This window comes from Sander lucioperca, chromosome 22 (assembly GCF_008315115.2).
Source record: "Sander lucioperca isolate FBNREF2018 chromosome 22, SLUC_FBN_1.2, whole genome shotgun sequence".
Taxonomy (NCBI): domain Eukaryota; kingdom Metazoa; phylum Chordata; class Actinopteri; order Perciformes; family Percidae; genus Sander; species Sander lucioperca.
Genome location: NC_050194.1, coordinates 10,387,480 through 10,407,161, shown reverse-complemented (window position 1 = coordinate 10,407,161; position 19,682 = coordinate 10,387,480). Strand labels below are relative to the sequence as shown.

Genomic DNA, 19,682 nt, shown 5'->3' with positions numbered 1-19,682 from the left:
TACCTCATACAACCCCACTTCAAAATATCCCAACTACCCCTTTAAGCTGGAAATCAAAGACAGGACCGGATTATGTATAAACGACCCAATTATCCAAGATTGTTCCTTGCACAATGTTGGTCCTCGAAACTCAACAAAATCATACAGCGCAATCTACTCAAAAAGGAGTTCAGACCTACAGCCAGTGAGTAAAAACTCACCAATGACAGCATGTGTGTCTCTTCAGCGACCAGCAAGACCAACTCTGACTGGGATTCTGATCAAAATAACACTACCACTCAACCAAATGTAAATTCATGACACAAAGTGTCGGTGTTCAGTAAAAAGATGATTACATGAATCAGACAGAATATTCAAAGAATAGAATAATCAGAAAGCAGACGGAGTTAACTACCTGCATGAATTCAGACAGCAGCTTCAGGCGACTAAAATCTCCGTAAAATAATCTCAATAACAATTGCGGTTACGTTTGTCAAAGAGAAACCTAGAAGAGGGTGAAAAGACACATTTGTTGGTGTGGTGCGCAACTATGCCTAACACAAAAAACTACATTCCCTTCTTCCTCTTCCTTTAAAAATTAGTGTTTGTAGATTATCAGATGTATACCAATTCTCTTTTCCTGTGAGAAATCAGACCACAGTGAGGTACATCCCTGTCGTCGGAGCAGCTGGAAGATAAACCCTTCTCAAAAAAAAAAAAAATCTACATTAAATTAATATCTCTTTCATACATCTGTAGCTTAAATATACACACAACTAATAAACTTGACATTTGTCATTTACAGATTTACAATTCAACTTGGGAGTGACTTGCAAAAGGGACCGATACAAATACCAAAACAATTTCCTCGGAGGTATGCTCATTGCTGCAGCCTGTAATGGGCATTTCCTGAATAAAGAAAACATAACGGTTCCGTTGGGGTTTCTTTAAATGTTAAAGTGCTCATATTATGCTCATTTTCAGGTTCATAATTGTATTTAGAGGTTGTACCAGAATAGGTTTACATGGTTTAATTTTCAAACACCATATATTTGTTGTACTGCACATTGCTGCAGCTCCTCTTTTCACCCTGTGTGTTGAGCTCTGTTTTAGCTACAGAGTGAGGCATCACACTTTTACATCATTATTCCATCTTTGTTGGGAGTCGCACATGCGCAGTACCTAGGTAAGGACTACTAGCCAGTCAGAAGCAGAGTATGAGGGTGTGCCATGCTAGCAGCTAGGCGAGCATTATAACCAAGGGGGTAAGCGTCTGTCAACAACCCGTAGCTCCTCTAGCGCCATTTTGATGCTAACAAGCACTCACCCGCCGTAAGCATTCCATTGACTGCCATTCATTTTGACGTCCCTTTGACAGCGAATAACTTTACATCTGAAGCGTTTAAAGACTTTAGGCGAGCATTATAACGTGTGTTCAAAGTGACGCACCTTCGGCACGGAAGTAAAGGCTGGACTACAATAGAGCTGTTTGGAGCAGTTTGTGAAAGTGTTTTCTGTTGGAGATGGTAAGTCCCTTTGGGGTGGACTTTGGGCTTTTTCACTTTGTAAACCTATAACGTGCACAAAAAAGATATATAACACAATAAAGGAAAGGGAAAAAGCCAAAAAGCACAATATGAGCACTTAAAGACTGAAATTATCAGGTCTGGTGGTGTTAATGCATGATTTAAGGGCATTGGGTAAGAAATTGATTTGTCCTTGCTGACAAGCACAGCAGAACTTTCTTTTATAAAACTCGCTTTTTTGTTAAGGATTAGCTGCAACACGACGCTCTGCAGTCCACAACAGGCGGAGGGAGATTCTTTACCCACACAGAAGGAGGAGGGGGGGGGGGAGCAGGCTGCCTCATAGTCTCTGACACCATCGTCTGATGGCTTATCAAGAAATAAAGCCATTTGTTTGGTGTACCCTTTCTTGTGAGAAATTAACGGAGAGCATGAATAACTCCCTTCTATAAGGAGAGCATGTACATATCTCTGTAGTATAACTGAATAGTATTGAATCAGAGCGGAGGTGGATGTGTTTTAGTGTCAGGTCAGTCTTTTCTTGGGTGATGCTGCTCGGCTGGTCTGGTCTTAGGCTGGGGATCGGCGGCCGAAAGGTGGAAGGTCTACACGGCGAACAAAGCGTCCTCCGGCCTGGCTGGCTTCTTGCGGCTGGGGGTTCCCTGCGTTGCTCCCGGCTCGCCACTAGGGGGCGACGGTAGGCTGGGGACCATCTCTGCAGCTTTGGCTCTCTCCTCGAGGAACTTGTCGAACTCTGGGAGCATCGGAAGTAAAACAAAAACAAAAAGAAGGGGAAAGTGAATTTGAGGAGGAGATGTGTTTAAAATGTAGCTGGAAAAAATAAAGAAGATTTATGATGTCCTACCTTCACTTGTCACGCCTTCTTCACCTTCATCTCCTATCTGGTGAAAAAAGAAAGACAACAATGTCACACCTGAGAGTTGACTCTGCTAAAGCTAATCCACTGCAAACCACTGCAAACCCAGTTCTGATCCTGGTTTGTGCCCAAAACCACCACACACCCTGTACTGTATATACTAGGGATAGACCGATTATCGACCCTGGCCGATTATCCCTTTTTTGGCAGTTTATTAGATATTGATTATCTGTATCAGCGTTTTATCTGCCCGATAACTGATAAAGTTAATTAACTGAAGCAACACTAGGTAACTTTTCCCGCTTCGGTCCCCCTACAGGTTGGAAGTGAAATTGTCCATTACATTACATTGTCCAGTTCATTCGAACTACAGATCCGCTACCCGATCTGGCAAACTTGCATCATGTAATGTAATGGACAATTCCGCTTCCAAGTTACCTAGTGTTGCTTTAAAAAGTGCGCTACTTTGGCTCTGCTACAGCTTTGTGTCTGTCCCTCTGCTTCGGTTTCACTCCCCCTGAGTCTGACTTAAAGGTCCCATGGCATGAAAATTTCACTTTATGAGGTTTTTTTTAACATTAATATGAGTTCCCCCAGCCTGCCTATGGTCCCCCAGTGGCTTGAAATGGCGATAGGTGTAAACCGAGCCCTGGGTATCCTGCTCTGCCTTTGAGAAAATGAAAGCTCAGATGGGCCGATCTGGAATCTTGCTCCTTATGAGGTCATAAGGAGCAAGGTTACCTCCCCTTTCTCTGCTTTGCCCGTCCAGAGAATTTGGCCCACCCATGAGAAAGAGAGACATCATGGCTTTCAAACGAGCAAAGTGGCAGTTGGTCAAGGCCACAGCCCCACCCTCCACCTTGCCCCCCCCTCCTCCTCCTCCTCAATAGCTACAGACAGAAATGGCACATACTAAGGGAGGCTCATTGTGGGACTGGCTCTAGTGGCTGTAATGCTGCACCAAGGCTGAATTTCGGGAGAGAGACTTCAGATACAGTATTAGAGGACCGCTAAGGTCTATATAGAAGCATCCAAAGAGCACCATGTCATAGGACCTTTAATGTCCCACAACACTATCTGAACGTTTCTTATTTATTAAATAATAGCTTAAAGCATTGAAAACAAAGGTTTGTGTTGGGAGTTTGTAACATTCCAAAATCTTAATTTTGACTTAAAGATTTTCATTTTCACTGTAAATGCATAACGGTTCCAAATATCGATTATCGGTTTCATTAACTACTAATAATCAGTATCAGACTTCAAAAACCAGTACCGGTCGATCCCTAGCACACACACACACACACACACACACACACACACACACACACACACACACACACACACACACACGTTTTATTATATAACAAGGAGCCACTTACCATTCAGTCATTACCACTCACCCACAATTGTGCAAATAATTTTGGAAATAGTTATAACGTACCCGTTTATAGAAAATACCATAAATACCAGAACTAGTTGTTTCCCAACTAAAACAGCTGGATATTCCCACTTAATAATGCAACATTAGTCTCATAAATTTGAATAAAATGAGCATGAACTCTTGTAATGCTTCATCACTCATTCTGGACCACAAACACAATATTACACATGCCTTTTCTTCCCTTTTGTCACATTAAAATGTTTGATAAGCTTAGGCGAGACACACTTGTTGTTTAAAGGGATAGTTGGATCTTTTGAAGTGGAGTCGTATAAGGAACTTATTAGGGCTGCACGATTATGGCCAAAATGATAATCACGATTATTTTGATCAATATTGAGATCACGATTAATTATCACAATTATTTGTTGATTTTAACCAAAACAAATTTTATTGTCAAATAGGCTAATTATAACTGCTTTCACATCCATATTGTGCTACATTCCTGCCAATACATCCATATTGTGCTACATTCCTCCTTTATTGAAGGATACTATGAAGGAGTATGCCATTTCAGCTGTTGTGCGACCGCTTTCCAAACATGTGCGTTTGCCGTGAAAAGATACAGGCAACGCAATTTTCTGTTCACGTTAACGGCGCATGTTAAAATCCGGTATCTACCGGATGAAATAGCATCGTGGATTACGGTGCCACTTAAATGTCTGCGTTGCGCTCTGATGCTCCAAAACAGAGAGAGTTAGATGCAACAGAAACATCGCTCCATGTCATGCTAGTAAACACTAATAACACGTTACACAGCAGGTAACGTTAGCCTACCGTTAGCTACAGTAGTAACTGGATTAAACACGGCTAAAATGCTGACAGCTAAACAGTGTAGTGTGACTGTATTTCACTGTAGAGGATTCCAACAGCGGGATGTACAACAGTCTGCCGCTAAAGCTATGAGCTAAAAGACTCAAACTAGCACTGGTCACTGTTGTTGTCTGAAAAACAACACTGAAGGAACAAAATGTTGCGTTTACTGGTAAATTGGTAAACCTCGTGATGACTTATGACCGACTGAGTCGGAGCTTTGAAAAAAAAAAAAAAAAAAAAAATTGATACTGAGCGTTCTATGAACGGAATGACGCATTTTAAATATCGCTCGATCACGTGAATTTGATCGTGGGAAGCCAAAATCGTGATCATGATTAAAATTCGATTAATTGTGCAGCCCTAGAACTTATCCACAGTCAGTTTATTACCTGCAGTAGATGGCCCCAGTTTAGAGAAACAGGCAGAAATACCGGCACAGAAGCTAAGCAATGGACTGTACAACGTATTTTAGCCACCTAAGAAAAAAAAAATCAGTTTAAGTGTTCTATATTTAGAATATTTTCATCGCTTTACCTTGCCTTGAAACAGTCCTTTACGACGGGGAACTGAAGCCGTTATATTGCTCTCTTTAAAGCCACCAGACTGCTTTGACAAAAAAAGTAATTTTACCTCGCAAAACAAAGAAGTTGCTGGTCTACTGCTGCCTCGATCGGTTAGTTTGTTAGTTTTGCTAGTTCCTAACCCTTTTAAAAACACCTAGGTCACACAATAACACACACTAACTAACGGATCAAGGCAGCAACTCCCGTGTTCTGCAAGGTAAAATTACTGTTTATGACAAAGAAGTCTGGTGGCTTTGAAAAGAGCATAGATAACGGCTTCAGTTCCTATCGGAAAAGGGCTGTCTGACAGCAGGGTAAAGCAGTGAAAATATTCTAAATATAGTGTACACTTTAACTGATATAGATTTTTTAGGGTGTTTCTTTTTCTTTTCTTTTTTTATTCATGTGGCTAAAATATGTTTTTGCTGCTGCCCCTGTCCACAGCAGTACATTGCTTAGCTTCTGTGTCGGGACTCCTGTCTGCTTTTCCAAACTGGGGGCATGCCGATTGCAATCTACTGTAATACACTGACTATGGATAAGTACCTCATACAACCCCACTTCAAAACATCCAAACTATTGGTTTATTGGATTATCGGCCGTCGGACAGTCTGGCGAGGTCGGTGACTGGAGTCTGTTCGGTGTGTTCCGTGCTGTCGTCAGTCGGAGGAGCCGTCGGCCTTCATTTTGGCCGATTTGACTTGTTGAATCTTGACTAGCGAATCAGTGCTTCTTCCACAAGAAGAAGCCAGAGAGCTGACAACGCCAGTATCTTCTTATTACTAGCCACCGTATTTTCTTCCGTTCAGCGAGTAATGACAACGACGACCCTTCTTGACTACTATCAACACTCTCTGATGAAAACAATGACTGACGACAGCGTGCTCTGTGTTAACTAGGTCTAGAGAGATGTTCCTTCATTTCCGGGTTTTCATTTGTTGGGTGACAATACAGATTAGCGGCGCCTGCTGTTATGGAGACGTATTACGTCTTGCGCACGCGCAGAACGTACGCTCAAGTCGGCGTCGCTTCAGTGTGTTCCGAGGCACTTTTTTGAGAGACAGGAGCCGACTGATCAGTCTGACTGCCTTTTCTGCCGACGGTCGGGTTGGTGTGTCAGAGCCTTTAAAGATAAAGTTAAGTTTAGGCAACAAAAGCAATTTAATCAAATGTGCAGCTGCAACTCAAAATCTAACACAGTAGAAGAAACTTTATCGCTGGTTTTCAGAGCTGAAGCCAGATGGATACATACTTTTTATTCATAACTCAGAATGTCCACTGCAATGTTTAAATGCCAGACTACAACCAGATTATAGACACTTGATAGTGTGTCCATTGGTGGAGGCAAAGCTTTGTCTCACAATGTATGCAGCAACCCATACCTACATTCAAAACCTCATGCTCATTTTACACAATTTAGTCCAGTCAGTTTGTCCCCACAACACACCGTTAGTAACTGAAAGTAAACAAGGATATTAATGTGTGATTGGTCAAAAAGTGAGGAAATGTAATGTAAGAGAAATGTTTTACTTTCTGGTTTTACAAAATACTTTAAAAATGAGAGAAGGGGATATAACAAAGTGAAAAAAGGAAAGAGAAAGGGAGAGAAGACTGCAGGCAGAAATAAAAAATCATGATGGGCTCACCACATCAGTACACAGCCACTCCTCTATGTCATCCATGACAGAGGACTGGCCTCCGACACCCTACGGAGCAGCATCAGGACCAGGGGCATCAATGCCACAACAGAAAAAAAAAAAAAAAATCCCAACAACAGAAAATATGACTTAAATGAACTTCAGTGTTAACTCAAATGCAACTTAAACTTATTTTGTAAAGGAAAAAAATAAAGAAATGGAATGAAGATCAGTGTTTGTGGACGGCGTGGCAGTGATAATAGTGACAAGGAGTCACGTCGATATGAGGGAGAATCAACTTTTACACTTAAACACACAAAAAAAAATGCACATCACACAAGGTTAAGATGGGGATGCAGTGTAAAGCTAGTGAAGTTGAATATAGCGAGCGACGGCATATCTGACAGCACGACAGGTCGCTTCAGCCAGTAAATACAAACTTTATCATTTAAATTTGACCATTTTACACAGTCAGCAACCCACAGAGCACATAAAACAAACTGATTAGTAGGGGTGGGGGAAAAAAAAATACACACAGACGCCAAGAATCGATCTATTATCATATGTGTTGGTCAGTTTGTCTGCTTGACAATCCCATTTTGCAGCAATAAAATTGAAGTGAGATGAACAAACAGAGACATGTATCTATTTAGATAAAACAGATGTTGACAAAGTTTCCTTTTGGGGACATCATTTCAAATTGGGAAAATGTTTAAGGTAATAAATTGCAATATATCGCAGAATATTGCATTATGTTTAAAATCGCAATAATATCGTACCGTGACATGAGCATCGTGATGATATTGTGTTGTGAGGCCTCTAGTGATTCCCACCCCCCTACTGATTAGCAACATTTGACTGCTGTTTATTCCCTTTACTAGTTAGCAGGGATAAGACAAAGCTTCACACACTTACAACTGACAAGACAAAATCTATGGCAGTCTTGTTAGTAATGCATGGAAAACAACAGCTGAGGGTAGGACTTAAAAATTGAAATGCACTGGAAGCTAGTTGAGAGCCACACAGACAAATAAAACAGCTGAAAAGGTAGCCTGAATATTAAAGATATTGCTGTTAAAACTGCAGGCTCGGTTAGAAACACAAAGGGACAAAAACTAAAATCTCCAAGACGAGTTTCAAGCTTGTTTTCTCAATATGTTAACTAATTAGCGATCAGCAGCATCCAGCAGCGCACGTTAAAGCATAACGCGAAAATGTCTGGTACAACTGCATGGTGCACATACAAACACACACTCCAAATGTTCTTTGAGTGGTTACGAAAACACAGACTGAAAATCATAGCCCACACTGGACATTAAGGTTGTCTCGGAGACTCACCGCTCCTGCAGTCGGCTGTTGGACATCCAGAGTGGGAGGAAGGTTGTCAGAGGCGTTGCTGTCTGCTGCTGTAGTGCTGAGACAAAGAGGTAAAGATGGGCTTTTAGAATCCTGTTTTGCAGCATTTTTTCGTAATGGAAAATATTGACTAGAGCTGAATACAATCAGTCCATTCAATGGTTGACAGAAAATTGATCTGCAACAATTTTGATAATCAATTATTTTCATTCTCAAAATGACTGCGGGATCTAATACAAACAAACTCAATTTACACTCTGCATGTAAAAACAGACCAAACTTTAGTTCAGTTTAGTTAGTTAAATTCAGATGCATGAAATAAGAATGTTGAGTAAAATCACTGCGTCCTTACATCTTGCTTGGTTCAGGCAGAGCTCCAGTCCTGGTCTGAGCAAACACATCGAAGTCATCCTGACCAGATGGAGGCTTACAGCTGGACAGAGAGCTCAAGGTGCTGCTCACACTGTCAGCGCCCATGTCTGGAGGGAAGAAATACACTTGATTGTCTACAGCATAAAAGCAGAATTCCACTGCATAAACTACAAAGCTGAAGCAATAGTATTCTTTCATATATTTTGTACAGAAGCTTTGCAATTATGTCAACAAAGGATAAAATGGAGGTCAGAAGCAGAATCAGCTGGGGGCTAAATTAAGTCGACCATAATCTGTGGTGGTGCAGGTAGAGGGAATAATGAACAGCTCAGCATTTTAGGAAGTTCAGTCCCTCCAGAAAAACGCGATTATGCGATCGCATAATTCAATGCATAATCAGCCAAAGTCCGTATATTTATGCGGGGGCCGCATTTTTTCAAATACGCCGCACTTTCGCCGCATAAATTGCCGATTTCCGTTCAAAATATGCGGGGCTTGCATGATTTCATAATCCCCGCATTTTTGTTGCAAAAAAGTCACATATATCTTAGCAGAAAGTTGAAAAATGTTGCGTATACTTCACACAAGAGCAGCCATTTTCCCCTGTTGCCATGGGAACGTTATGAAGTGACGTAATTACGCGACGTGAACATCATCGAAAAGCTGCAAACCCCGCGATGAAGCCAAGATGAAACCGCAGTTTTTGCAAGTTCCCACAATTTGTGCAAGTTCCCGCAAATTCATGGCATAAAATTGCATAAATATCCCGCATATTCCATCGCAGTTTTTAAGAAAACGTGCCACATAATCAAGGATTTTTGCCCGCAACAATCACAAAAAAACTCCACATTTTTCTGGAAGGACTGGAAGTTACGTTTATTTACTTCCTTCTAATAGTTAGATGGGAAGATTACTACCACTCTGATATCTGTACGTTAACTATGGAGCTAGAGCCGGGGGTTTATTAGCCTAACATAAAGACTGGAAGCAGAGGGAAACAGCTTGCCTGGCTCTGTGCAAAGTTCACAAGTATCGCTACCAATACCTCTAAAGCTTAGTAATTAATAGATTGTATTTTGAAATGTCACAACGACAAGTTTGGGTTTTACTGGGGGGCTTAAAGCTGGAACTATTTCTTGGCAACCAGCAGCCAGGTTTAGTGGCTTCCTGACATCTCTGCAGGTTGCCTAGCAACCTCAGAGTAATAGCAGGACTAGGCACAGTCTTTATCATAGACTGTATATGAAGAAGGAGGGCTTGACAGCTCCCCAAAAGTGAAGCCAAAACATTTGATCGCCCCCTGGTGACTGGCTGCAGTATATGTCATAAACCCTGCCTCCTCCCTGTTAGCGGATGGGTAGTCTCGCGGTGGAGGAGGGTCTGGCTAGTCCACACAGCATTCCGGGATGGGAGAAAAACGTGCTCTGGTTTATTGGCATTTCTTTAAACCAATCACAATTGTTATGGGCAGCGTTAAGCACCGGGAAAAGCCGTGGTGGCGCTGCAAAATAGCCTCGGGAAGGAACTTGCTGAAAAGAGTAAAATCCGGCGCAATTTCCAATCCCAGATGTGGAACGTTGTGATCTTGCATTTCCGGGATTGCTCCGTTGCTGCTGGATTTCACTCTTTTCGCTTTCTGTGTTGTAATTTTAAACTCCAGTGGATTTATGAGGACTATGGTCAACTGCTCCCCATATCTCTGCAGGGCAAATCCAGACAGCTAGCTAGACTCTCTGTCCAATCTGAGTTTTCTGTTGCACCACTAAAAGAACTTTTTAAGGAACACATGTTCCACCAAAACAAGTTACTTCCCGAGGCTATTTTGCAGCGCCACCGTGGCTCCGCTCGGCGCATAGATGATTGTGATTGGTTTAAAGAAATGCCAATAAACCAGAGCATGTTTCTCTCCCATGCCCGAATGCTATGTGGAGTAGCCAGACCCTCCTCCGGAGCGCTGTGGAGGAAGGTCTGGCAATGAGAGACTAGCGGATGGGACATGGGTCAAACTAAAAAATCAAAGTATACGTCAAATAATTTTTTTTACAAAGATGGTTTCTGTCATTTTAGGTAGTTCTATCATGCTGATGTTTGTTCATTTGCTTTTTTCTGATAAGTTTGTTTTTTCATTAGTTACCTCATGCTATGAAAACAGAATGTAACATTATGATTGACAGCTGTGATTGACACGCGACTGGTCAAGCAGGTGTATGGGTGGGACCTCTGAAATTTAGCTCCATAGTTAACACAGTCATGAGAGCGGTATCAATCTTCACATTCCAACTCACAGTACAAAAGGTGATATGCTGTACTTCCAGTAACATAAGTGATTGTCTTCTAAACTGTCTTGTTTTTAGCTGCATTCTTTGTTCCAAAACACATCTAGCATAAGGAGACTCAGTTTGGTTGTATTAATACATAGCTAACTAGCCAGCAGGTGAATTAAGCAAAAGCTCCTCATGTTGGTGTCTTGCATATGTTCAGAAACACAACCAGCTCTTCACAGCTTTTGGCAATACAACATATACATGTAATTTAAGTACTTGTAGCCAATTATAATTGTTGACAGTTGCAATATGTTGTATCAGAAGAAGAACAGCATTGTGGTTATCTCAGAGCGAGCGCTTGGCTAGTGTCGAAGGTAGGGTGTGCGTACCAAGGCCAGCCAGACGGGAGGCCAAGGTGGCCGGGGAGGAGGGTCTTCCTGCTGGGGCCGTGATTGTCGGAGGCAAGCTGGTCGGGGGTGCGTTCGGCATGTTGCTGACCACGGCTGGGGAGCCTGGGCCCAGGTCTATGAGGTTGTCCTCTGTAGCCTCACTCAGGACCTGGTGAAAAAAGAACTGATGAGACACACACACACACACACGCACACACACTATTGCTCTTGTTTAATGTAGAAGCTGAGCTGAGATTTAGGGTTTCTGGCTCATGAGCAGGGAAAACAAATCTGGAAAGCTAAGGAAAGGCAGGGTTATACAGTAGTTTCTTGACTGTGTCTGGGAAAAAAAATGAAAGACAAAAACAAACAAAAATTGTGATGGAAATAAATAAAACAATAAGGGCGGGGTGCATGATACAAATAAGTACAATCTTGGAAAACATGTTGGTTAGCTTCAGGAGAGCATAAAAACGTAGAAGGAAATTAAGTAACTTTTCTAAAAAACTGTTTCTTAAGGGGGTCCGAAGAATATTGCTCTACATTAGAGACATGTATAAGTCTAAGTGGTGTCTACCAATTAGTGATAATGTTGTTATTAACTATAAAAGTGCTGGTATCCAAGGACAAAACTATCCCCTTAAGAAGGTAGAAATGAAGAGGGACGATTGAATCTTTGGGCTCTGGAGGAGTTAATATACCAAGACCACTTTGCAAAACCCAAACCCTGTCTGTTTGAGACAGTGCAAACACAACGTGACAGTGATTCTAGGGACACATTCACATTGGTGCAATCTTAAAGCTAAAGTGTCACTGTCAGTCTACCTTGGTTCAGCGTATCATTGGCTGTATTTATGGGGGGCTGCATAGTCAAAACATGCCATATGGGGGTGACAGATACTGGTGGAGGCAGGGCCCATATTATTTAGCCATGTTTCAACAGTTGCTGTGGGGTGACGCTGGTCATTGAGGGAGGTTGACAATATTTTCATACTTGCCTGTCTCAGCTAGCCACAGAAACAGGAGAACAGAAAAGAACAGAAAGGAAGAGACAGTGAATACCATTAACATGGCTGTGCAGGGACACAACGTAATGGTATGATAACTACGGAAGATATAGCATGCCTGATTAACTGGAAACCCTATGGAGAGGTAAGTATGTTCCAGCAGATTCATCAGATTCCTGGCAATGTTTTTGGTCCATGTAGATTTTGGTGTATAACATAAAGGAAATATGAATCATGAGATGGAAACAACAGGAAATTGACAAAAGGCATGAAGCAACAAAGACCTCTACTGTAAGCAGCTGCTGTCTTTTGGCTGATGAATCCTAAAGAACCCTTTTGGCATACACGACTGCTCCAAAGCTGTGACTGGACTGTTGATTCTATTTCATTCTGGCACGACCAAAACAAGTGGATCTTTAAATTCAATCGGCTCGATTCCAGTACTAACCCAAAATGCAATGATTTTGCTTTGACTGCTGTATTGTCACAGCCAATGTTTCCCTCTACTGGACAGGACTTAAATGCACCAGGCCTGCTCTGACTGCATTGTAGAAAACCAATGGAAGACAGAATATTAAAAATGAATAATTAAAATGTAAATAAATGACATTTGCTTTGCATTTTATAATGAAAGTAAAAGTCTTTGTGTGGTTTCCATTTAATTAGGCATGTACATCTGGTAAGTCATGTCAAGTCGTGAAAGACATTGTACAGTAAAGCCTGACTGGCAACGTGACATGCCAGTCCACATTACTGACATTGAAAGGTGCCGACCAGATCAGAGGGTGAGACAACATGAGCAGAAAATAAACACCATGACATGGCAGAACTAGCTCAGCAGATTCAGACAGGTAATCCAGGAGTGTGAAGTGTGATGCAAACATTGGATGTTCAACCACCTGAGTTACTAACTGCTGACTCACCCCATTGTTGACACTCTGAGCTGAGGATCTCCCGGACCTAAACCTCTCATACCTGAGGCAACGAAAGGACAACATAAAAGAAATGACAAAGACACTCTCTCAAAGTTAATTTAAAGAGCCCCTACTACACTCCTTTTCAGCCTCATATCTGTACTATTGGGGTCTACTGGAATAGGTTTACATGCTTTGATGTTCAAAACACATTATGTTTCTCATACTGCCTAATGCTGCAGCTTCTTTGCCTGAAACGCTCGGTCTGAGCTCTTGGCCCACCTTCCCGAAAAGCCCAGTCTGCTCTAATTGGTCAGCTGACCCACTCTGTTGTCATTAGTCAACCAAAAATCGAACAAGCCACTGGGCGGGCTGTGCTTGCTCAGGCAGCACCTATAGGCAACGCATATAAAAAACCTGGGTGGCTTTCTCAATCAATGACATCACAAATTGAGGAATTTCAAACAGGAATGTGCGTGAGGCGTTTCAAGCAGTTGAGAAAAAGTGCTGTCTGTGGTAGAGAAAGCTCTACTTGCAGTGAAATGTGTTTTTTTGTACTTTATACATTTATTACATACACAAAAAAATTATATAAACACACTAAAAGAAAGCATGCGCCTGCATTTTTCTGTGTGTTCTAACCTTTCGTAGCGTAGGAAAATGTTATTGAGGTCATCGTTGACATGCAGCAGCTCCTCAGTCACTGCCTCGTTAGAAACACAGGAGATGAGCTCCATTATCCTCTGCTGCATGGCTCTACAAGTCCTGTTCAGCTCCTAAACACACATGCACACGCGCAAAAGAAAGCTAGCAGTACTGTTAATAGACACATAATTGTAATTGGCCTTGTTGTCAAAGAATTAAAATATTTTGGCCACACACACGCGCACACACACACACACACACACACACACACACACACACACACACACACACACTCTTCTTGCCTGTAGTAACTCAAAGTCTGAAGCATCCTCCTGTCCCGGGACCATCTCAGTCAACATCTCTGACATCACCTTAGTGTTTCCACGAACTACGTCCAACTCACTGCGCAGCCGGCTAATCTGGGTGTCACAGAGGTAAATTCATCCACAGTTAGTCTATTATTATACAAACTAATCATTAAAAAAATATACTTGCAACCGACAGTATTGCTGGCAGTGAATCCCAACCAGGGGTACATGGAAAGAATTCTACTCAACTAAAAATAAAAATTGTGATTTGATTAAAAGGACAATGAAAGCCAAAAGGGATTACAAACCTTTGGTAATAACACATAAGTTACCCATCAACCTGAGTCAGTTGTAACAAAATACATTCACAACAACACCATGCGTCATGAATAAACAGTTATTAATTAAGAATATTCAGCTAAAAGTAATGTATAAACAGTTTGAATAGTTAGCCATTACAATGGATAAACAGATAAAATAGTCAGCAAAAAGTAATACATAAACAGTTGAAATTGTTAGCTAAAATAATGTATAAACAGTTCAAATAGCCATAATAATGGCATTAGTGGTAATAACTTACCAAAACACCAAAAACTAAAGTGCTCATATTATGCTCATTTTCAGGTTCATAATTGTATTTAGAGGTTGTACCAGAAAAGGTTTACACAGTTTAATTTTCAAAAAACACCATATTTTTGTTGTACTGCACATTGCTGCAGCTCCTCTTTTCACCCTGTGTGTTGAGCTCTCTGTTTTAGCTACAGAGTGAGGCATCGCACTTCTATTCCATCTTTGTTGGGAGTCGCACATGCACAGTAGCTAGGTAAGGACTACTAGCCAGTCAGAAGCAGAGTATGAGGGCGTGCCACGCTAGCAGCTAGGCGAGCATTATAACGTGTTACAAAGTGATGCACGTTTGTCACGAAGTAAAGGCTGGACTACAATAGAGCTGTTTGGAGCAGTTTGTGAACAGTGTTTTCTGTTTGAGATGGTAAGTCCCTTTGGGGTGGACTTTGGGCTTTTTCATTTTGTAAACCTATAACGTGCACAAAAAAAGATATATAACACAATTGAGGAAAGGGAAAAAACCCAAAAAGCATAATATGAGCACTTTAACACTGACAAAAAAATATATGGATTAGGAAAACATTGGCTTAGGGGATTGTCACACCAAGAATGTTTGCAGCAGTGTATTCATACTCTGAAGTGTTAATAATTTTCTTTGGTCTGTTTGGACAGATGCAGATGTAAATACGCCTGTGCTCTTGTGAGGGAACTGCTGGGTGCTACGGGGTCTGTACAATACATATCTGAACCAACGGTTCAGTTTCAGTGTGTTTATGGGAGTAACATTATACCTGTTCAGGTGTAGGATTGATGGATCCAGAGGCGAGGGTGTTGGGGACCTGAGGGGCGATGTAGGCTGGTGGGACAACATGTGGTGCAGGCTGAGGAATGGTGCTCAACTTATGTAGGGCGGAGTCGCCCTCTGGAGCAGACGGCAACTAAAAGCAACAGAGAAAGAGAGAATATACACAACAGTATGTGGAAAAAATATCTGGCAAGATAATCACACTCTGCTTGGTCTTTGTACAGAAACTTGTGTACACATTTAAGCTGCTTCATATGATGCCTCCTACCCGCTGAGGTGTGTTTATAGGTGACAGGGTCTCCAGGTCTGACGTGGGGAACTCAATGCCTTTCCTCTTTAGCTCCTCGTAGACTTGGACCACACCTGTAAGGTCTGGACTGCTCCTGAATGCATCAGCCCATGCCTGGAGAAGACAGAGCAAGAAAATAATTAAATAGGAAAGGGAGGGAGAGACTGAACAAACATAAAAAACATGGGTAAAAGGAGGGCTGACACAGCAAACAAAGCGAGTGACGTGAGAATAGTAAAAGAGGCCGGTTCTCTGATCATTTCTGTTTGTCTGCCTTGAATACATTGTCAGCAAACCACAAAGCATTTGACTTCTCACTCTCACAAGTGGGAAAGTTAAAGCTAAACTGGGCCATTACAACAGCTCAAACACATGACACACAAAAAACAAGTCCACTAAGACAGGTTGTTTTTTTATCCAATTTGGTCACTTCGAACTGCAAGCCAGTTTGATCTAAAATTCAAATTTCCAAAACAGCACCCTTACTTTGGTTCACATATGTCTAAAAATGCAAAACCAATACTCTGACTGAGGCTGTTGAGTGTTTATCTGGAATATATGAACTTAGACTTACTTACTTACTTTAAACTGAAATGGTATAAGGCCTAGGGATGTCACGAGAACCGATACTTCGGTACCAACTCGGTGCCAAAATTCTGAAAACGTGCTGGAACTAATTTTTCCACAGTACCATAGGTACCGGGGGATGCAATCCTTCCGGACCTGACAGGGGCAGTATCTACGCCTAACGTTAAAAAAGTTCTAGACTGCCGCTAAATGCTGAAGAAGAACACCGACCAGCACGGAAAAACAGCAAATAGCCCCTCATCTCCCTGTACGGCTTGACCGCATTCAGCTTCTGGCTTTACCGTACATCTACGGCGGCGGCTTTCACAACTTCACCTGGAACTCCCAAAACCGCAAGTGAGTCTATTTCTCTCTGCCGTTGTCTATCACAACCTAACGTGTGCTCTGATAGCACTTGTTTTAATGGACCTCTATAACATCAGTTAACTTTAACCAGCCCAGTTCTTTGTGAAAAACAACAACGGCAGAGAGAAACAGACATAACTAAACATGCTTGCTGTCTGGGAGTTCCAGGTGAACTCATGAAAGGCGGTAAAGGAAAGGTAAGGTAACTTTATTAATACCCGACGGTAGATTTGGTACCGTACGCTGGCTGTGTGGTGATGCCAGGCTTCAAAGCAACGGGCTGTGGGGTCCAGAAGACTGACGTTTTTGCTTTTGTAAATCACGCTCTCCTTGCCCCCTCCACCCCACACCATAACAGAAAGAAAGATGGTGGTTAGGGAGCTGCTTAACCCAACCACAGTCTGCTAAAACAACAATACTCTTGCGGTTGTGTGAAGGGAGTGCTGTTCTACATTTTTCCAGCTGACCTTCCTAATGACGAGACAAACAAGAACCAATTAGATTCACCCCCTCTCCCTCACGTCTAGTCCCCCCCCCCCACCCCCTCTCCTGGATCCATGCTGTAAGCTGTAGTCTCATTGTTTTCCCTGATGGAAACAAGAGCAGCCCACATGAGCCTAGAGCAGCATTACCCGAGCTGTGACAGGTAACTAGAGCTGCTCCTTGCTGCAGGCCCTGCAGACACTGTACTTTACCTGAGGCTCTGCCTGGGGATGACAGGACACCTTTTGGACGGTTACACACCCACACATACTTTACTTAACACCTACACTGCAAACACCCAACTTCAGCTCTCACTAACTGACTCAATCACAAACACCAGCTTTCACTCACATTGATGTACAGCATTAAAAAAATTAAAATTTAAAGACTCAATACCGGTCATGGGAATAACCTTTTAAGCTTTATGTCATGCACCGACTATCCTAATGTGATACACAACACAAGGCAATGAACCATCACCAGGCGAAAGCTATTTTCTTGTCATCTTACCTGAATCAGGGCGAGTACTTTATCTTGAACGATTGTGGGCGGGTTGTTTTTAGGGGAGATGATTTTAACTAGCACACCATCAACAAAGTCCCTGCTAGTGACCAAAGCGTGAAAACGATGGCCGCAGTTCTTCACACCCGTCTCCAAGACCTGATGGATGCAGAGAAGAAATTGCTGTGTGAATCAAATTCTGTTATAGGTATGTTAAGAGTTTGGCAACTCAGACATAGAATGTACATGATATTTTGGATTACAAATCCTCTGTGATTGCAAATTTTACATACTGTAATTTTACATTATGCGAGAGAAGGGTCACAGTAACACTATTTCACTAGTGACTTATTCCTCAGATTATGACATGAGGATAATTAGACGACATGAATAATGTTTTTAATACTGTGACTGTGAATAAATACTGTGTAAATAATGTGTAGCTGCTCTCCTCTTGCCCATTTTTAACTCACCGTTAAAGTCAACATCACCTCCCTATAGTTCCTGTTGCCATTCAGCCTCTTCTTCACTGCTCTAATGGCATCCTTTGGCCTACACACACAGATACACACACAAGCTTTTAAATTGATTGGTAAATCATTCCAAGCAGAACAAGCACAATTACCAATAACTTAATGGTCGAGGGCTTTTAAGGGACATTTTATGAATGGAACTGACAGGATGATGGACAAAACTGAAGCTTAATACCAGGAACAAGCGCATGTAAATGATTCTTTGACTTTTCACAATCGTTGCATTGACAACGTGTCTATTTAACTCTAAGGTAGCCTCACAGCAGTTTGCATATAACACCCCATTACATTCCCCAGAAAAGAAAAAAGTCAGATCTCTTTTTAAAGGCTGCTGATGTACAGTACACTGCACTAGGCTGGTCTCACCAAAGGCAGTTTACAACCCACTAATCAAACAAGACCTGGACACCACACACACGAGCTTAAAACACACAGTCCAAGGTAAATGGAGGAACGAGATAAGCAATAAGGCCTGGCATAAATCCACCTTGGACAGGCAGAGCTAGGCTTCTTCTCTTAGTATGGCACAGATAAATAGAGAAAAGGGCTGACTTTAGTTTATCTTGCTGCAGCAATGCAGTATGTAAATAGCACAGGAACTAGGAAGACAGAATTAAGCTACTGCATATGTGAGAGTTAATCAATAACGGACATGGAAATTCATTAGTACTTACCCATCCTCTGTTTCATTGATGATGTCACATATTTCCATGTTAAGGGTCCAGTCTTCATTTTGCAGAGAGCCATCGGTGGCTCTCTCTAAAAGGACACAAGTCGTTAGTTAAGAAATTGACATATAAAGACGTCTCAGTAAGACAATTATAAGACGGTGACTAATGGCTAGCTCACTGATAGCTAACTTAGCTATTAGTCATCGTTTAAGATATAATTGTATTCGTTAATATTTTAGCACTGACCTAATAATTGACAACGACACAAAAGACATTAAGTTTGTTAACGATATTGCTAGCACAATTATAACAGATGTTACCGTAACTACTAGTTAGCTAGGCGGCTAACGGTCCAGCTGTAGAGAACTCACTCAGGGACGTTAGCATGCTAAAGGTAGTAAGCCCGTAAATGACTATCGCACAACATAGATACATCCCCAGGATGTACATCTATTTTAACGCAGTGTCACTTCCTAAACATCTGCTTACATACCAATGCAATGCCCCACAGGGGTACTGTAAGGATTTCCCAAAAGGAACTCCATCTTGCTCGACAACAAACAACTCAGTCCATGGGATGATGGTGATTATACATGAGGAAAGGTCCATAAAGTTCCGCCCACAGAGCAACGTAATTGGCCAAGAAATCCTGACCTTTAGCATGATTGGACAGGTAGAATATCCAACACAAGAGTCAGGCGATTGTAAATAAAAGGTAGCAAAGGTTGCATCAATAAAGTATAATTGGCTATTTTATGACTATAGCACTCTTCTGATAAGAGATGATGCATCGCAGGCATAGCATATCA

At 41.8% G+C, this 19,682-nt stretch overlaps 1 protein-coding gene and 1 long non-coding RNA gene across 5 annotated transcripts; one reads left to right on the top strand and one right to left on the bottom strand.

Annotated features, from left to right (window-relative positions):
* Positions 1–1,518: 1,518 nt before the first annotated feature.
* tom1l2 (target of myb1 like 2 membrane trafficking protein) lies at positions 1,519–19,612 on the bottom strand. 4 transcript variants are annotated; one of them, XM_031291220.2, is made up of 16 exons: positions 19,367–19,612; positions 18,877–18,961; positions 18,143–18,221; positions 17,679–17,828; positions 15,732–15,866; positions 15,450–15,596; positions 14,086–14,202; positions 13,781–13,914; positions 13,148–13,199; positions 12,216–12,224; positions 11,218–11,386; positions 8,545–8,671; positions 8,175–8,250; positions 6,846–6,905; positions 2,371–2,407; positions 1,520–2,259 (listed from the first exon to the last, which is right to left on the bottom strand). In XM_031291220.2, the coding sequence occupies exons 1-16, from the start codon at positions 19,416–19,418 to the stop codon at positions 2,111–2,113; spliced, it is 1,578 nt and encodes a 525-aa protein (XP_031147080.1). In that variant the 5' UTR covers positions 19,419–19,612; the 3' UTR covers positions 1,520–2,110. The 4 variants fall into 4 exon arrangements, with proteins under 4 accessions (XP_031147078.1, XP_031147080.1, XP_031147083.1 ...); XM_031291218.2 differs by lacking the exon at positions 12,216–12,224 and having other exon boundaries at positions 1,519–2,259; positions 11,218–11,401; XM_031291223.2 differs by lacking the exon at positions 12,216–12,224.
* On the top strand, positions 3,678–11,609 carry LOC116044212. The gene is made up of 2 exons (XR_004103640.2): positions 3,678–3,732; positions 11,410–11,609. It is a non-coding gene; the product is annotated as an uncharacterized LOC116044212 (long non-coding RNA).
* Positions 19,613–19,682: the final 70 nt, after the last annotated feature.